The sequence below is a fragment of the Trachurus japonicus genome, chromosome 23, assembly GCF_045865225.1.
Source record: "Trachurus japonicus isolate A0001 chromosome 23, Traja_1.0".
In the NCBI taxonomy this organism is placed as follows: Eukaryota; Metazoa; Chordata; class Actinopteri; order Carangiformes; family Carangidae; genus Trachurus; species Trachurus japonicus.
In genome coordinates, this window is record NC_140929.1 from 4,788,394 (window position 1) to 4,807,571 (window position 19,178).

Sequence of the window (19,178 nt, forward strand, 5' to 3'; positions counted from 1 at the left end):
CGAGTCTAAAGAGAGAGAGAAAGAGAGGACCGAAGAGGAGAGGAGAGGAGAGGAGAAACCGCTCTACAACACAGGGATGGAGTCCTCCAGACCAGGCCACGCCCCCCTGAGGGAGAGAGGCGGGGGGGGGTCAGAGGTCAAAGGTCAGACAGATGATGGCTCTCTTTTCTTTTTTGTCTGTTGCCTGAGATGACAACAATAAAACAAAAAAAACCACACAACAACAACAACAACAGAACAACAGTCTGGACCAATCACAGAGACTGAAGACTGATGATGAACACCTGAGCGGCCGGCGGCGGCGGCGAACACGGACAGGAAAGGGGCCGCCATTACCGCCGCCATTTCCGCCGCTACTGGAGGAAAACAGTGACTCGTATTTAGGAGTTCGAACCTGCGAGTGGGTGAAAATGTTTAAACGAGACGAGTTTAAGATCCAGATTTTTATTTCTCAGTACGGTAGTTCCTTTTGTTTTGTTTTGTTTTGTTTTTTGGACTCGGGAACACGAAGCGACAGCGCAGACGAACGACGGGACGACGAGGAGGATTTTAACACTTGAGGTGGTGCGTTCAAGGACCGTTCGCCCAGTGATGCAGAGGAGGACGACGACGTTTCACACACACACACACACACACACACACATACAAACACACACACACAAGGCTGAAAAGGTGAAAAATTGGCCGATGGTTGGGAGCAGTGATCGATCTGCAGCTTCTTTTCTTAATTAATCATCAGATTATTATTTAAATCTTAAAAAATGCTATTTTTTTGACGGATAAAGCAAAAAAAAATCACATTGAGAAGCTGCAACCAGGGAATTATGGGAATTTTATGCTTGGAAAATATAAAAACAGCAGAAAATCATGTTTCTGATCGTCTTCTTTTCCCCGATTTAAAGTCCAGTCCAGGAAAATTAATCAATTTTCTGTCGGAAAACACCTTATTGATCAATCAACCAATCATTGCAGCAGCTGGTTTGTGACACATGTGAATGATAATGGCGTCTCCATTTAACTTAATTGATCTGTTATTATCTGTTTCTACTGATTTAATTGGCCTCCGATGATCGAAGGAAGGTATTTGAGTTAGAGATGAACCGACGAGCAGGGAAATAATCAGTTAATAGATCAATTATTGTCTTTTTTGTTTGGACGGGGAAGTTAAAACGAGACGATTAAGTTAATTATGAGTCGTGCTGCAGTTTATTTTGACCAGTTAATTGATTAATTGTTCGGTGAATCAAACACCAGAGTTGCGAAGCTCCACCAGACTTTTCCATCTCGGCCTCGTTTGCACACACACACACACACCTGGAACATCTGGACGTCCGGGCGTCATGTGACCTGCTCACTGATGGACACCTGTCTGTACATAATCGTCACTTTCTCCAACTTCTTGTCTCACTAGATGTTTTTTTTGTTTTATTTTTTGTTTTTTCCTCCAGAATCTAAGAGTTAAGTTTTGTTTTTTTTTGACAATATCCAGCTTGCTTTGATTTGGATTTGTGTAGTGTCACGTGGATTTTTTTTTTGTTTTTTTTGAATAACCGTGTGCCTGAGAGTCTTCCTCAGTGATATATATTTTAGATCTGTTTTACCCCGTGGAGCCTGTAGATGGTTAAATGTGCTCTGTGTTTTCTGCTGCACTCTGATCTAGTTCGTCTGTTTCTAGGTTCAAAACAAAACAAAAAGAAAAAAAAACCTTGGCGTTGTTTTTTTTTTGTTTTTTTATCTTCCTGCGAGCAAAAAGAAAAACAGTAGCAGCTTCTTCAGCTTTGTGTCTCGGCTCCTGACGGACAGAAGTGATCACAATAAAATATATGAAGACGAAAACTCTTGTGTGTGTGAGGGTGTGTGTGTGTGTGTGTGTGAGGGTGTGGCCTCAGTGTGTCGAGCTCTAATTACAAGGCAGCAAACATCAGCATTTCCTCACTTCCTGTCTGTTCCCGCCCCTGAACGCAGCACATACATATAGGACACTGTTAAACACGGCTGGATCGACGTCATACGGAGGCCCAGAGGGGACAAAAAGAAGTAGTTGTTGTTGTTGAATTACCTTGCACACCTGGGAATCAAAAACAAGCAATGGAAGAATTAATTTAAATACTTGATATTCATCATTTTCTCTTAAGTTTTTAAACCAAAATGCACCCAAAAGTCTTTTTTAGCATCTGCAAGTTTCTAGTTTTCTTTTTTTTTACCATTTGCAGGAAAAAATAGTTGAAATATGCACTGCAAAAACTCAAAATCTTACCAAGAATATTTGTCTTATTTCTAGTCAAAACAAATCTCATTCTACTTAAAATAAGACTCATCACATTAAAAGTAGCTGGTTTTTAGACACTTTTTACTTCTTTCAAGCAGATTTTCACTACAAATACGGTAAGTAGAAAAATCTGACAGTGGAGCAAGTTTTTCTTTCTTATTACAAGCACAAAAAATCTGCTTTCACTGGCAGATTTTTCTACTTATTTCAATTGAAAATGGGTTTGAAACAAGTGAAAACTGTCTAAAACAAGTTAATTTTTAGGTGATGGGTCATTTTGAGTTATTTTAAGTGGAAAGAGATTAGTTTTGACTAAAATTGAGACATTTTGACAAGAAATAAGACAATATTCTTGGAAAGATTTTGAGTTTTTGCAGTGTAGCCTACCTCTGATGTTTGACTTAAGTGATACATGGATGTTGAACAAATTAAATCAGCTGTTAGCACTGCACCCAAACCCTGTGGACTAAAAAAAAAAACTAAAAACAAGTTGATTTTTAGGTGATGAGTCTTATTTTAAGTGGAAAGAGATTAGTTTTGACTAGAAAAGAGACATTTTGACAAGAAATAAGACAAATATTCTTGGAAAGATTTTGAGTTTTTGCAGTGTGAGTATCAGTAAATCGCATTTTCCATATTTCACTGTTTTCTAACATTTATTCTCTGTCAGGAGCATCAACATGATTCAAAGACTATTTGTCATCCCGTCCCAAGAAATATGGTAGGAATGAAAATCTGTTTCTCACAATTATAATAATCAGTAGCTGCAGCCGTCAGTGAAATAATTGAAGAACAGTGTTAGTTTCCTCCAGGGCTACAAGTTATTATCTACTTAGAAAACTCTGCTAATGATTTATGAAATAACCAGTGAGTTCTGTGATCTTAAAAAAACAAAAAACTACACGTTAGACAGATCCTTTTAAATACATTAAAATCATTAAGATTTTCTAGTATTTCAGCTCTATATCGATTTATTTAAACTATTGATAATCAAATTATTTGCTTGTTTAATCTTAAACTGATGGTGTAAAAACTAAAATGACATAATGTGTCCCAGATAGAAAGTGTGAAGCAGAGTAATGAATGTGGTCGAACCAGAGTTTGACACCAGAGATGAGCAGAAGATAAACGTTCACTAATGAAGAGGAAAAAATGAACGTCAATCATCCTGAGACACGTCCACAGGTGATGCAGATGTTCATAAGCCCTTACAACACACACACACACACACACACACCCCTCCTCAGTGAAGGACCCTCTGTGTTACAGCGTTATGTAACGGTCTACAGTCAGTCTACAGTTTTCCTCTGAGCCGCTGGTGTTCGACACAACGAGTCCAATGTGAAACACAGAGAAGGTCTAAAAAAAAACCCAAAGTTTATAAAAACAGAAAGTGAAAACTGAGGTTTAAAAAAAAAAAAAAACAACCTAAAAGTATAAAGCAGTAGGAAGATGTTTGTGTTAAAGCTCCATACGGTATAAAGGTAGATGTTTGTGTTAAAGCTCCATACAGTATAAAGGTAGATGTTTGTATTAAAGCTCCATGTTTGTGTTAAAGCTCCATACAGTATAAAGGTAGATGTCCATGTGTAGTGTGATTATAAAGCAGCTCTAGGTTCTATATTAATACTGTGAAAGTATCAAAGCCTCAGTCCACAGAGAAATGCACACAGCCTGGATTCAGAAACTAAGCCTTATAAAACCAGCCGTCAGGACTTCCTGTCACTTTGTGATGTCACAATGAAAGCTGTCACCAAGCCCCGCCCCCCACTTGGACCCAACACTTTGCAGGATTTTTGTTTTCTCTAAGTGTTTTATTCTGAAATCTGCTCATTTTTGGGGGGCGATAACTAAGAAAACAGTCAGCCAACCCTTTAAGAGCCCTCATCATCATCATCATTAAACATCACCTTCTACTCTACCAGGTGAATCATTCTCCAGCTTGTGGCCAATCATTGATCAGCACCTGCTCGCCCTTTTCCGGGGTTAATGAAAGAAAAACAAGTAGAAGAGAAGTTTGTTTCATTATTCGGTTTAATGACTGACAAAAAACACACAAAAAAAATCAACTTTACATATATTAAGAAGAGTCTATACAACAACATGTAAAGTAAAAGTCCGAGAGTCGACCAGGCTGTTGTCCCATAGCAGCATCGTCGCCCCACATAAACATACATACGCACTTCCTATAGCTTTTTTATTTCCTTTTTTTTCTTTTTTGTACCCTGTCTGGTCAGTGCAGATCTGTGGGGTGTGTTAAACAACATGTAGCTACATACATACATACATACATATACATACATACATACTTACATATGCACCATTAGATACTTCAAAAAGACTGTAGCAAAAAACTACAGAGAACCGGAGTCTGTAAACAAAATTCACTAAAATGTTCACACAGGAGTTCATCATCATCGCCTGTGTGCGACACCAAAGTTTACTTCAAAAGTGACTGTAGGTGAACTACAGAGGGCGGAGTCTAGACACACACACACACACACACACATACACTGCAAAAACTCAAAATCCTACCAAGAATATTTGTCTCATTTCTAGTCAAAAATGTCATTTCTAGTCAAAACAAATCTAATTCTACTTAAAATAAGACTCATCACATAAAAAGTAGCTTGTTTCTAGACACTTTTTACTTCTTTCAAGCAGATTTTCACTTGAAATAAGTAGAAAAATCTGATAGTGAAGCAAGTTTTTCTTTCTTATTAGGCTACAAGCATAAAAAACTTGCTTTCACTGGCAGATTTTTCTACTTATGAAAATTTGTTTGAAACAAATGAAAATTATCTGAAAACAAGTTAATTTTTAGGCAATGAGTCTTATTTTAAGCGAAAAGAGATTAGTTTTGACTAGAAATGAGACATTTCAACAAGAAATAAGACAAATATTCTTGGAAAGATTTGGAGTTTTTGCAGTGTATACACATACACATACATTACACACATAGACAACAGTTAAATAACACACTTGCAAATGTCAGAAACAAAAATATCGACAAACAGCTCGACAGGAATGCAAACACACGACTGGCCCACTGGTGTATTTCTAGACTCGGTGGTTTTTAGTGCTTGTGTTTTGTACAATGCCGTGTGCTCGCCCATCCCTATAAGGAGCACTTTCGAACCTCTCCCTCCACATAGTAAAAAAAAAAAAAAAGAAAAAAGTCCGACTCCTACCCACAAACCCCATTCCACAGTCTGTGGTTTGGTGTGGGAGGTTTTTTTGTACCGCGGAGTAAAAATATCTTCCAGCTCAGCTTGGTGCTTGCAGCTCCTCCTGCAGCCATCATTGGTCCGCTGGGACAAACACAGGCTGCTTTATAACTGTCACAATATGTCAGAACTTAGTAATAAAGCTCATCTAGAGAAAAAAAAGTGCTTTCAACTTTGATCTCGTCCTGAAAGCCCTGATGGAAAAAACAAACAAATAAAAAAACATTTACCGACAATCCCTGCTGACTAAAAAAATGCCCCCAAAACCAGTGAAAACAGAGAAAACGTCCCGTGTAACAGAGGTGATAACGACTTCACAGCCTGGGAATGGAAAATAACCGTAGTGTAAGTTATAAAAGCAAAAGGTGGGAGGTATTTTTCAGGTATGTGTTGTGGGTTTTGTTGTTTTTAAACCATTATTAAGACTAGAAATATGATTTGCAGAGCCTGATTAACCTGCTAGACAACACCTGGGGCAAAGTTTAAACCATGATGCACTGCAAAAACTCAAATATCTTTCCAAGAATATTTGTCTTATTTCTAGTCAAAATGTCATTTCTAGTCAAAATAAATCTCATTCTACTTACAATAAGACTCATCAAATAAAAAGTAGCTTGTTTTTAGACACTTTTTGCTTCTTTCAAGCATATTTTCACTTGAAATAAGTAGAAAAATCTGATAGTGGAGCAAGTTTTTCTCCCTTATTACAAGCACAAAAAACTTTTTTCAAGTGAAAATTTGTTTGAAACAAGTGAAAATGATCTAAAAACAAGTTATTTTTTAGGTGATGAGTCGTATTAGAGATTAGTTTTGACTAGAAATGAGACATTTTGACAAGAAATAAAACGCAAATTCTTAGAAAGATTTTGAGATTTTGCAGTGTGACCCTGTGGTGTCCATTCCTCATAGTATGTCATACATTCCTAGAAACAACCCTATTCTCTGAACTTTAACCGCGCATGCATGGTGTCAGTTTATTTAGATTAAGAGCAGATATATTTAGAAATTGAAGTAGTAATGGTCTTAAAAATTATAATAATGCCACATCATAGATTTAAAAGAAGGGCCTTTTCCATTTCAATTCATAGTGTGCGTTAGCAAAGGACCAAACAACTCGCTTTGGCCAACAGAGGATCCAGCCTTACTCTACACATAAAAATAAGATTAAAACCCAAATAAAAATTGATTTAAGATTCAATCTATGGCCCCAACATGGTCTTAGTCCCATTGTGCTTCATCATGGTTCAATCCTGCTACATGATCAAATGTTTATTAAACCATGGCTGAAAATAGTCCCCAACAAATTCACAACTTCCTACTGTTGGAGTGAGGTTTTGCAGAAACTGCAGTGCCCAGTCTGATTAAACTCTGTGTTTATTTTTGGTCTTTTCATTGGATCTGTTGATGTTTAGATGTTGGGGTTTAGGAATTGGGTTTTTAAAAAGTCTGGTTGTTCACAATCACCGCCTTTTGTGGCAATTTCGATGCTTCTGTTCACAGCATCGGCTTGTCCCTAAGGAGGTATATATACAGTATGATGTCTTCACTGCAAAAACTCAAAATCTTACCAAGAATATTTGTCTTATTTCTAGTCAAAACAAATCTAATTCTACTTAAAATAAGACTCATCGCATAAAAAGTAGCTTGTTTTTAGACTTTTTTTTTTTTTTTAACTTATTTCAAGCATATTTTCACTTGAAATAAGTAGAAAAATCTGACATTGGAGCAAGTTTTTCTTTCTTATTGAAGCACAAAAAACTTGCTTTCACTGGCAGATTTTTCTACTTGGTTCAAGTGAAAATTTGTTTGAAACAAGTGAAAAGGATCTGAAAACAAGTCAATTTTTAGGTGATGAGTCTTATTTTAAGTGGAAAGAGATTAGTTTTGACTAGAAATTAGACATTTTGACAAGAAATAAGACAAATATTCTTGAAAAGATTTTGAGTTTTTGCAGTGTTCGATCAGCTTGCAGTTCATCTGTCCTCTGAGACCTTCTGCAGCAGCTGCACAGTGCCACACTGGTTTGTCAGTTTTTAAATAGCCCAGGAATTGAGAACTGGCTGTGCAGGTCTATCACAGGATTCCTCCTCCTGTAAAGGTATGTCTCTTTTCTCTCTCTTTCTCTCTCTCTCTGTCCGGCCACGCCTCAAACTCAGTCTCGCATGGAGAAACGTCTATCGTCTATCATACCACCCCCACCACGCAGCTGCACACCGGAGATTCATGTTCGACAGGTTGCAGCCCGGCTGGAGAATAAAATGTGAAAGTCTTTCAAGAGTCCTTCAGCAGCCCCAGCTTCTTCAACGCCTCTCTACGTGATTCGTTCATCGCGCCGCGCCCGGAGAACTGCACGGTGATGCCCTGCGGTCGGAACATGGGCGCCGATTTCCGCCTGCGTTCGGGGGAAAAGGTCCTTTGCGGTGCTTTCGGCAGACCGAGTTGAGTCGAGTTTTGGAAAGACGAGTGTCGGGCAGGTCTCGGGGCGGTCGCCGGCGGCGGAGCTTTGAAACTCTTCGATGAGTTTTCCGGAGCGCGATGAGAAGGGTTGATGGTCCGACTCTTTCCTCCGTAACTGTTGGGCGTAACGGCGGGTGGCGCCTCCCGCGATTTGACGGGCAAGGTTTGGCTCTTGTCGATGTGGGAGCTGAGGATGTCGGGAAGGTCGTTCCTGGTTCTAGTGACAGAAACAGGTGTCATAACCTTGGTTTTCCCTCCGTAGGGGTTGAACTCGCTGGGGTTGGCCAGTGCAGGTGGGAGGATTTGGGGTTCGTGGCTTGTTGGAAGGGTTTCTGGCTCGGTCTTGGAGGAAACTGTAGGTTTGACCACGATGGACTTCCCTCCATAGCTGTTAAACTCCAGTGAGGCGACCTCGGGTGCAGGTGGAGGAGAAGGAGAGGGTGCCTTGGTTTCTACGGGAGGTGGAGGGTAAGTTGTTGGAAGTGAAGGACTCGGTTGGGGGTTTCTTTGTTCCTGCTGGCTCCTGAGAGAATTCGTCCGCAAAATCTCTGCTGCTTTCTGGTCTCTGTGACTCAGCGGCGGTGTTGTAATTTTGGGTTCTGGAGGTTTGGCACTGGTTTCTGCACCTTGTGGAAGATCCAGCGGGATAGAGAGGAACGACGTGCCCCCCGACATGGCTCGATTCCTCGTTAGCCCCAACTTAGACAAGGCCTCCATCCTGGATTTGTCCGGTGTGGGGTCCTTGAAGGAGATGCTGCGAGTGGGGACGTTTCGAGCCCTCTCTCCTGCAGCAGCGTGCGGATGAGTGTTTTCCTGCAGCAGAGGATGGGACGTTCCCGTGAGGTTTGCCAGCATTTGCGTCCGCCTCTCTTGGATGTTCACGTTAGCCAGAGACTGGTTCTGGTGCTCCTTGCTGCTGCTGCCACCGAGGATCATGCTGATGTTAGACGGGTAGCGGGAAGGCTTCGCCGAGGTAGGAGGACCGTGTTTTGATGCATGATCTGCGCCGTAGCTCGATGGTTTGTCAGACTCGAAGCTGCGACGGTGGATGAGTGAGGAGGGTGTTCCTCCTCCTCCTCCTCCTCCCGCCTGGTTCTCAGCGATCTGATGGGCGATCAGGACCGGCGTGGGAATCGAGCCCGGAGGATGGTACGAGGAGTGGCTGCTGTCGGTCGGCCCGTAGCTGCCGCTCGGTAGCGGGGGGTTGTACTCCGAAGGTAGGCTGTCACGCCTCGGCTTTATCTCAAAGTGGCTTTCAGGGGGCGGCAACATACTCTGGAAATCTGGAAAGGAAGAAATCGTGAAATGGTCAATAGGCCAATAGATCAATATTTGTTATTGCGTCGATCTATAGAAGATACAAGCAAGGCAATTCTATTTGTACACTGCAAAAACTCAAAATCTTTCCAAGAATATTTGTCTTATTTCTTGTCAAAGTGTCCCATTTCTAGTCAAAACAAATCTCTTTCCACTTAAAATAAGACTCATCACTTAAAAATTAACTTGTTTTTACATAATTTTCACTTGTTTCAAACAAATTTTGATTTGAATTAAGTAGAAAAATCTGCCAGTGAAAGCAAGTTTTTTGTAGGCTACTTGTAATAAGGAAGAAAATCTTGCTCCACTATCAGATTATTCTACTTATTTCAAGTGAAAATATGCTTGAAAGAAGTAAAAAGTGTCTAGAAACAAGCTACTTTTTATGTGATGAGTCTTATTTTAAGTAGAATGAGATTTGTTTTGACTAGAAATGACCTTTTGACTAGAAATAAGACAAATATTCTTGGTAAAATATTTGAGTTTTTGCAGTGTATAGCCCATTTTTACAAACAATTTGTCTCAAAGGGCTTCACATGGCATCACAACAACATCCTCTGTCCTTAGACCCTCACATCGACTGAGGAAAAATCCATGGAAAACCCTTTTAACAGGGAAAAATCGGAGAAACCTCAGGGTGAGCAACAGAGGAGGACAGCTGCAGTACATTACCTGGACTGGTGGGGATGAAGTTTGACTCTCTCGTCTGCACCAAGTCCGGTTCTGGTCGCACCAGGTCTATGATATCCTGGTCTTTGGGACTGAGAGGTCTGACCACCACGGGGTCGGGGCTCGATGCTCGGGGTTTATCCACCTCTTCGACAGCAGGCGCCATCTGCCCGGGTCTCGGGTCGTCCTCATCCAGACTCTCTTCCAATGAGACAATGGTGTCCTCAAAGAACTGGATGCATTCCTGCTCCTCCTGGCTCAGATACCGCATGTCATCGTCCTGCAAAAGAACAGAAGAAAAATTGTTCATATGGTGTAACTTTATTGTCTAACAAAGGTCTATATATATAGAGGCCAGAACAATAGGATTTCTAGACCTTTGGCCACTATAGACTTTCTTGAGACTCTGAAATGTTGGTATCTCTCGTCTCTCCATCATCATAACTCCTGATAAAGGCCTAGAGAGGCTGACACTTTAGGATCTCTAGACCTTTGACCTCTCTAAAGAGACCTACACTGCAAAAACTCAAAATCTTTCCAAGAATATTTGTCTTATTTCTGGTCAAAATGTCTCATTTCTAGTCAAAACTGATCTCTTTCCACTTAAAATAAGATTCATTGCCTAAAAATGTTGTCTTGTTTTTAGATCATTTTCACTTGTTTCAAACAAATTTTCAATTGAAATAAGTAGAAAAATCTGCCAGTGAAAGTAAGTTTTTTGTGCTTGTTATAAGAAAGAAAAACTTGCTCCACTATCAGATTTTTCTACTTATTTCAAGTGCAAATATGCTTGAAGAAGTAAAAAAAAAAAATGTCTAAAAACAAGCTGCTTTTAATGTGATGAGTCTTATTTTAAGTAGAATTAGATTTGTTTCGACTAGAAATAAGACAAATATTCTTGGTAAGATTTTGAGTTTTTGCAGTGTAAACATTAGGATGATCAATAAACTGAATCCGAGCAAGAGTAGTGTATGGGATGTTCTTCTTTTTAAGACCAAGGTGAGACCTTTCCAATATTTACATGTGCTGATATCTTCATCAATCAAAACTATTAAAGGACAATTCCGGTCGAATTCAACTTGGGGGTGTATTTTCATATCATTTTAGGTCTAAAAGAATGAATCTGAAGATTTTCAGTTTAATCGCTCCTGTTTTGCGGTAGCTGCGTCTGTCCCTGCATCGCCACGGCAGCAATGAATGGGAGTGGATGTAAGTTCCGTTGTTTAGGCTGTTTCCAGCCCTCAAAGCCGCAATTTTTTTCCACAGACAGCATCAGATGGCGACTCAAACATGCACCGAGAAGTTTATTTACTTCAAGCAAGCCGACATGTTTGTAAAAGTCGATCTAATTCAAAGTCTCCCGGAGTCTCGCGCGAGCCCGAAGTTGCAGTGCTGGTGTATTCAGGTGCAGTGGGAGCTACCGCTTGTGTCATAAACACAGTAATATCAACTCTTTACTTGCTTGAAGTGTACATTTTTTTCCACAGACAGCGTCAGGTGGCTAATCAAACATGCGCCGAGAAGTTTTTTTTACTTGAAGCAAGTCAAGAGTTGATATTCCTGTATTTATGACACAAACGGTAGCTTTTCCCACTGCTCCTGAACACACCGCGCACGGCAACTGGGTCTCGCGCGAGACTCCGGGAGACTTTGAATTAGATCGACTTTTACAAACATGTCGGCTTGCTTGAAGTAAATAAACTTCTCGGTGCATGTTTGAGTAGCCATCTGACGCTGTCTGTGGAAAAAAATTGCGGCTTTGAGGGCTGGAAACAGCCTAAACAACGGAACTTACATCCACTCCCATTCATTGCTGCCGTGGCGATGCAGGGACAGACGCAGCTACCGCAAAACAGGAGCGATTAAACTGAAAATCTTCAGATTCATTCTTTTAGACCTAAAATGATATGAAAATACACCCCCGTGTTGAATTCGACCGGAATTGTCCTTTAAGCTTTAACAGTTCAGGTTCGTCTTCATTTCTCTCTTCATCTCGGTGCAAACCATCCACTACAACTTTCTCCTACAGTAGACGTGTGTGTACAGAGTGAACACAGGCCTGTTTGTTCCTCCATCCCAACCCTCCAAACTTTCTTTCCCACCCTATATTTAGCTCAAATGCCCCTCTCTTCTGTTTCTGTTGCCCCTCCCTTCACCTTCACCTCCACAGCTACCTGTCCTGCTTCGCACAGTGCTGCCACTGAAAAAGACAACACAATGGGCTATCCAGTAACAACAACACCGTGACTACTGATTTTGCTGCCTCACTCTGTGGTCTTTCTTCAGTCCTGATAAAGATCGAGTCCGCCTATTTAAACTAAACCACATGGCCATGAGGAGCAGGTAATCTCCCGTGACAACATGAAACAGACCCGAAAAAACAGCTGCACTGAAGAAACCCAGTTACATTACAAGTAAAGTATGAGCAGTAAAACATTAATAAATATTAATTTCTACATTTTGTCATTGGTTTTGCAGTTTTCATACTTGAGATACAAGATGCTTTACGTAACTGACTGATAATTAAAAATTGAAACCAATCCCCGTCTTCAGGAAGTCAAAAACTAGCCAGGTACACTGCAAAAAAATCTTCCCAAGAATATTTGTCTTATTTCTAGTCAAAATGTCATTTCTAGTCAAAATAAATCTAATTATACTTAAAATACTACTACTACATACTACATTCAAAAGTAGCTTGTTTTTAGACACTTTTTACTTTTTTCAAGCAAATTTTCCACTTTAAATAAGTAGAAAAATCTGACAGTGGAGCAAGTTTTTCTTTCTTATTACAAGCACAAAAAACTTGCTTTCACTGGCAGATTTTTCTACTTATTTCAATTGAAAATTAGTTTGACACAAGTGAAAACTGTCTAAAACAAGTTAATTTTTAGGTGATGGGTCATTTTGAGTTATTTTAAGTGGACAGAGATTAGTTTTGACTAAAATTGAGACATTTTGACAAGAAATAAGACAATATTCTTGGAAAGATTTTGAGTTTTTGCAGTGTAGCCTACCTCTGATGTTTGACTTAAGTGATACATGGATGTTGAACAAATTAAATTAGCTGTTAGCACTGCACCCAAACCTGTGGACATAAGTATAAAAACTGCACAGAAACCTTTCTGTCTTCGTCGACATGCATCCATTACATCATGTTTGTTTAATGTGTACACAAACAGAAATGTGAAAGCATGTCTGTGGTTGTAGGAGGAATTATATGCTGAAGCTATTTCTTGGCAATAAACAAGTTGAGCACAGTGACCGACCGTCCCAAAGTCCTCGAGTCTTGTTACAGTGAGATTGGCGGGTTTGGAGCGACATTGCACGAAGAAGTCCAAAACCAAAACTGGTGCTCGCCTTGATATTGTTTGTCCAACTCTAACCTCTCATTAAACCATAATGTAGTTTTAACATCTCTGTTTGTGAACAGACTAACAGACAATCCTACAACTGCTTAGAGTCTTTATGCTAAGGCAAGCTAACCAGATTTGTGCTTCAGTTTTTGCAAAGTGTGAATTAAAGCAACTGTTAAATGGATTTTTATCATCTTCAGAGAGAACCAGGCAACATATTTTTCCCATGCTTGATGCTAAGCTAAACTAGCTGCCCCCTTGACTCCAGCTTTATGCCAAAGCAATACTCTGTTGTTTCAGGAAACACGTGTTAATTAGGTCAATTCTGTGAACTTCGGACAGAAGCAGACCACATGTTTCCCTCTGTTTACAGTCATTACGTTAACATAAGTTAAGCTAACCATGTCCTCATTCGAGATTTTGCATCAGTTTTTGATGCACAAATGCTGACTCCAACTTCATGCTAAGAGGAAAAGCATTTTGTGACCTTGGTGCAAAACCAAGCTGTTTACAGTCTTTATGCTAAGCTAAACTAAGCTAACCGGCATTTAAAGGATGAAATAACTGTTTTGTCCGCAGTCTATTCCACCTGTGACAATGATGACAACACTTTTCCCACTGATGTGAGTGAACAACAGAGTGTTTAACAGTGCAGTGGTTGTGTTTCACTACAATTAGGCTACACAACCACCAGCAGTCTACTCTGAAGGAAGCTGCTTGTTTGAGCGGTTTTCAAGGTGACGACCTTCAGCTTGATGGTTGACAAGGCAAACACAGAGCCCGTTGCTGACATCGGTGTTGTTTAGTTAGCACCACAACAAGGTGAGCTGTGCTGTGCTTCACACAATAGTCACCTGCAGCAACACCCAACTGAAACCAGCAAGGAGATAAACAACCAATGTGCCGGTTTCAGCTGGACTGAATGGTGCATATTGTCGCGAAGCAGCTCAGGACCTAGAAAACTGCAGCTCGACCGGTTCGCCCAAGTTGTGCGCTGCTGATAATGAATGTCATCCCCAAGGCATGTGTGTGTGTGTGTGTGTGTGTGTGTGTGTGTGTGTGTGTGTGTGTGTGTGTGTGTGTGGAGGAGGGGGGAAGGATTAAGTTGTTAAGCAGGTGTAATTTCTCAGTGACAGAGATGGCTATGGGTGCATTGTGTAAACACAGTGCCGAGGTTTTGAATAATCAGTTGTTCATCTGATACGCTGAGTGTGTGTTTGCTGTGAGTGTGAGAGTCAGAGGACAATAGAACAAGACGACTCTATTCATACCTGTGTCCTGAGTGGCACCAACTGTCCCCACAGCAGCAGCAGCCAATAAATCTGCTCTACTGTGGTTGATAATTATCTAAATGTGACTCATAGGGATATAATGCAACACGTGTAATTATCAGTTTCCTCATTTCTATGTAGCGTAAATGTCGACATCCGGGTCGATGAACTCCAATAAAAGTGCAGAAAAGTCTGTAAAATGTTATGAATAAAGTTCTGTATTGCAGAATAACTTAATTTATAACAAACAGGAAATATTAGCAGTTGTTTTTTTGCATCCCACATGACGTGAATGCTGCATAATCAATAGCAGGCGGTCATTTATACAACAGGGCTTTCCCTATGTATTAAGTTTTATGCCTGTTTAAGAGCGAGAGGGTTTAGGAGACTGAGACCTGGTTTGTTGGTGCATGTAAAAGAAAATATGTTCATGTTCTGTCACTGAACTCAATGTCACGTTGAGTTTGTCCAAAAAAAATATTTAGCAAAAACAAAAAAATCTGCCTACATGACGTCAATAAGTCTCAGACCTAAAAACTTTTTCTTGTTCTTCTTCCCCGTGTCGTTAATTTTCCTGATTCCTGAGGTTTAATGGTGTAAAACGTTACGTTATTTCCTTCACCTCATTGACTCTCAGCCGCCCTGGTTTTTTTTAGGTACTTACACCAAGTCCGGGGTTTCGTCTGGCGCCCCCGTTGACGGCGTACTGGAGCATTGAGTTGGCGTGCACACGGACGTCCATGGCGTGTGAGGGGTCAGAGGTCAGCTGCTCATCTCACAGAGGGTCCGGCGTTGCAGAATCATTGAATCTTCTGCAGCATCCGGAGACACAAAGAGAAAGAGAGAGACGGAGAGAGGACGTCACTCGGCTGATACTAAACTGAGGTCACTCAAGGTCAAAGTGTCAGAGACAGGAAGCTAAAACAAGAATATTGAAAAAAGAAAAGTCCTGCTTTAAAAATCTGACTTAAATATAAAAGAATTAGCATTTAAATTGAAACTTAATTGATAAATTCTGTGGGTTTTTATCTAATCACTGCAAAAACTCAAAATCTTTCCAAGAATATTTGTCTTATTTCTTGTCAAAATGTTTCATTTCTAGTCGAAACTAATCCCTTTCCACTTAAAATAAGACTCATCACCTAAAAATTAACTTGTTTTTAGATAATTTTACTTGTTTCAAACTCATTTTCACTTGAAATAAGTAGAAAAATCTGCCAGTGGAAGCAGGTTTTTTGTGCTTGTAATAAGAAAGAAAAACTTGCTCCACTGTCAGATTTTTCTACTTATTTCAAGTGAAAATATGCTTGAAAAAAGTAAAAAAAAGTGTCTAAAAACAAGCTACTTTTCATGTGAAGAGTCTTATTTTAGGTATAATTAGATTTATTTTGGCTGGAAATGACATTTTGCCAAGAAATAGGCAAAATATTCTTGGTAAGATTTTGAGTTTTTGCAGTGTGCAGCCTCTTTGAGCCATAAATACCTCATCAAAACACTGGTTAATGTTTGACAGTTTACTGTAGCTATTTAAAAGTTAACTCAGTGTTTCTCTATGTAAAGTCATTGGTTATATTAGTCAAATTAGGATTATTAACTCAGAAACGTTGAGGAATAAAGGTATGAGATAATCTGATCCACAGTTTTACGGCCCATCACCGATGCACCTGATGGACCAGTCGACCCGGAACAGGCCGAGCTGCACAACAGGCTCGAGCCGAAACCAGTGACACACATTCCTGTTGTAACACTGCTGCTGATAAAAGCCTCAGAAAACAATAGAAGGCGCCGGAAAAAGGAAAAGTTGTGATGCCAAAAACAACAACGAATGATTCTGCATAACATCATGATAACAGTGAGATTCAATCACAACCTCGGACCAAATACAGCATCTTCATATCAGTGTGGGTCATGAACTGAGTCATGGTGTGTGATGATACATTGTTTGTTTTTGGTTGTTAATAGCAATTCACATGTGGTTATTCAACACATTTCCCCTCCTTTAAACTCTCACAAGTTCATTATTATCTGCAGCAAATAATCTACTAGATGTAGGCTATTACAACATTCAGAAGTGCAAAAGAAATATTTGTTTTTACTTTGCTCTTGTCAAATATTGGACAACTTTCTCTTTGTTTGGTTTTTAAAGTCAATAAAATAAAACTTTACATGTGCCCACACCTACTTAAACAAACTTTGATGTCTGTAATAACTAACACTTGACATTTTATACAGTAAATGTTAATTCATATTGATCAGAAATCAGTTTTTCATTGCTGATACTTATTTTTATTGTACTGTAATTAACAACACTGTGTATTTACAGTGGTTTTTAGAAGAAAAAATGATAAAATATAGGATTTTAAATAGAAGAAATAAAACCTACAGCACACTACTATATTACATTATATTCTTTGTTATACATTAGTCACTGTATGTTTGGTTTTACAGTGAGCAGGAGTGTCTGTCACAGAAATATTATATAAAGATTCTCCATGAGTTTAAGAAAATAAAAGCCTTAACTTTCACCAAAATTAAATAATAATAAAAAGACTTTAAACTCACCCGGCAGCTCCGCAGTTCTCTCATCATAATACAAACAGTTTCCTTCACAGATGAAGCAGCGACTTTAATCTGAAACTTGTTGTAGGACAAGTTTCTTTCTTCTTTTTCTTTTGCTTAAACTCCGGTGGTTTCTCTCTCTCCTCTCGTGCGCTCCCGGTGAGCTCCGCGTGCGTAATGACACCAGAAGGCACGTTACGCATCAGTTTTAAGCCACGAGGAGACTCCGCCCACCTCATAGTGTTAGTAGGGTGTGTGTAAATCTGTATATGTGTGTGTGTGGTTTCATTCACTTGTTAGGTGACTATAGTGACACATTGGATAGTTATCTCGCGCATTCACACACACACACACACCTTGTGTATAAAGGAGTTTCACTGGGATGGGTTCAGGAACTGTGGGATATTTCCACCTTTGCCCTTTCTTGCCGTTTGACCTGTTTATCAGTTTTATTTATGGCTCAACACTTTATGGTACAAGTTCACTATTGACACAGTCATTTCAACGCATGAGTCAGGCACCGATAAAATATGTACAGGACAATACGTTACAGTGATACTGTAGATACAGTGGAAAAAAACGAGACCATTGAGAACAAGAATAAAGATTGGTGTTTTAAAGGAAAGAAATATCTATTTGTATAACAGTAGTATTTTATAGTAATCATTCACTGTAATTATTTATTGAAAAATTCTTGGGAAGCACACGGTTGTTGGGTTTATTATTAACCTCCAGATGAATTTCCTTGACATAACATTTCTATATGTAAACCCAAGACGATATTTATTTCTAATAAATACAGTAGATTATTGAAACATTGTTTTTTTTTATTTGTGTAGCTATAAGAAGTCTCTGTTTGCATAAAGCAGGAATCTGAAAGAGCACAAATCATCAGTTTAATATGCCAGATTAAACTGATGATTTAATCGAGCAAATGAAAAAGTAGGCCCACTTTTACTACAAAGAAGAATGAATTACAAAACACTAAGAGAGGACTTACAGTAACACTCTTCTTTTGTTTATTGGTTTTCAGCGCCACCTGCTGGCTGCAGCCTGGTAGCAAACTCTGGCTTTCTATTATGAGTGAAGACACCGACAATAAAACACACTGAGGAAGACGTTTAACCCTTCAAAATAAGAGCATAGCTGTACAATATGAGCCTATATTTCTTGATACATAGTACAGTATCGATCTGTAATTGACTGTATTGACTTTTATTATAAGGAAAACATTAGAAGCAGTTGTAGTATCTTACTATTATCTATTAACCCCTTTAATTGTATGTTTCCAATGTTTTGTTTTTATGTAAAGCACATTAGTATGAAATGCACAATCTTGCCTTGTCAAGGATTTATTCTTGTGCTTCATTCATAGGAATAAGAGGAGAGTTTTAAAGGTATAATATGTAGGAATTACCCCCATCTAGTGGTGCGGTTGCATATAGGAACGTATTCTTGATGTTGCATTCACGTGAAATCGGGCAGACGTCAGACAGACAACAGCTGCATGTAACAGGATAAACAAGCGTCTAGCCTATGTAAACAAGTGGTCCACAATATGTTGTCATGGTGATGTCGTATTGTTTACCTGACCCACGTTTTACCGTCTTTCTCTTGTGGAGTAAAATGACATCCGGTTGGTTTGCCGACGGCCGTCTGCCTGACTGCACCTGAATGCAACAACAGTGGTGACAGTTTTAACCACAGTCTATGGTTTTAACAGGCGCTACCTGGAAAACTTTCTCCCCGAGCCGACAGCTCCGCTGAGTTTCCATGGTTACCTACGGTCACGCTGCCACTGAACGTAAAAAATGGCGATGCAACATGGCCGCCTCGGTTCGGTGCGTTGCCCACTTAACGACTTGTAACAACTCATTCAGGTACGAGAAAGCTTTCATTTGTATGCGGGTGTGATTCGACTTAAGTGAAATACGTATTTACGAAAGCAGTATTTGATTTCTGCTAATAAAAAGCCAGTTACATACTGAATATTTTGACTGTTGACAAAAACGTAGCCTAGCTAAGCAACTGCTTAGCTAACGTTAGGCTACTTGTT

General features: G+C 39.6%; 1 protein-coding gene across 1 annotated transcript; it reads right to left on the bottom strand.

Annotated features, from left to right (window-relative positions):
- Positions 1-7,357: 7,357 nt before the first annotated feature.
- Positions 7,358-17,276, bottom strand: proser2 (proline and serine rich 2). Its single transcript, XM_085768998.1, has 4 exons — positions 17,126-17,276; positions 15,228-15,375; positions 9,943-10,219; positions 7,358-9,236 (listed from the first exon to the last, which is right to left on the bottom strand). The coding sequence occupies exons 2-4, from the start codon at positions 15,303-15,305 to the stop codon at positions 7,768-7,770; spliced, it is 1,824 nt and encodes a 607-aa protein (XP_085625124.1). The 5' UTR covers positions 15,306-15,375; positions 17,126-17,276; the 3' UTR covers positions 7,358-7,767.
- Positions 17,277-19,178: the final 1,902 nt, after the last annotated feature.

Excerpts from the sequence above, each read along its gene's own strand:
- proser2 (XM_085768998.1), bottom strand. The coding sequence starts at position 15,305 with ATGGACGTCCGTGTGCACGCCAACTCAATGCTCCAGTACGCCGTCAAC. Across the intron at positions 10,220-15,227 it reads GACGAAACCCCGGACTTGGT|GACGATGACATGCGGTATCT; the intron begins GTAAGTACCTAA and ends GTTCTTTTGCAG. Across the intron at positions 9,237-9,942 it reads CTTCATCCCCACCAGTCCAG|ATTTCCAGAGTATGTTGCCG; the intron begins GTAATGTACTGC and ends CTTCCTTTCCAG.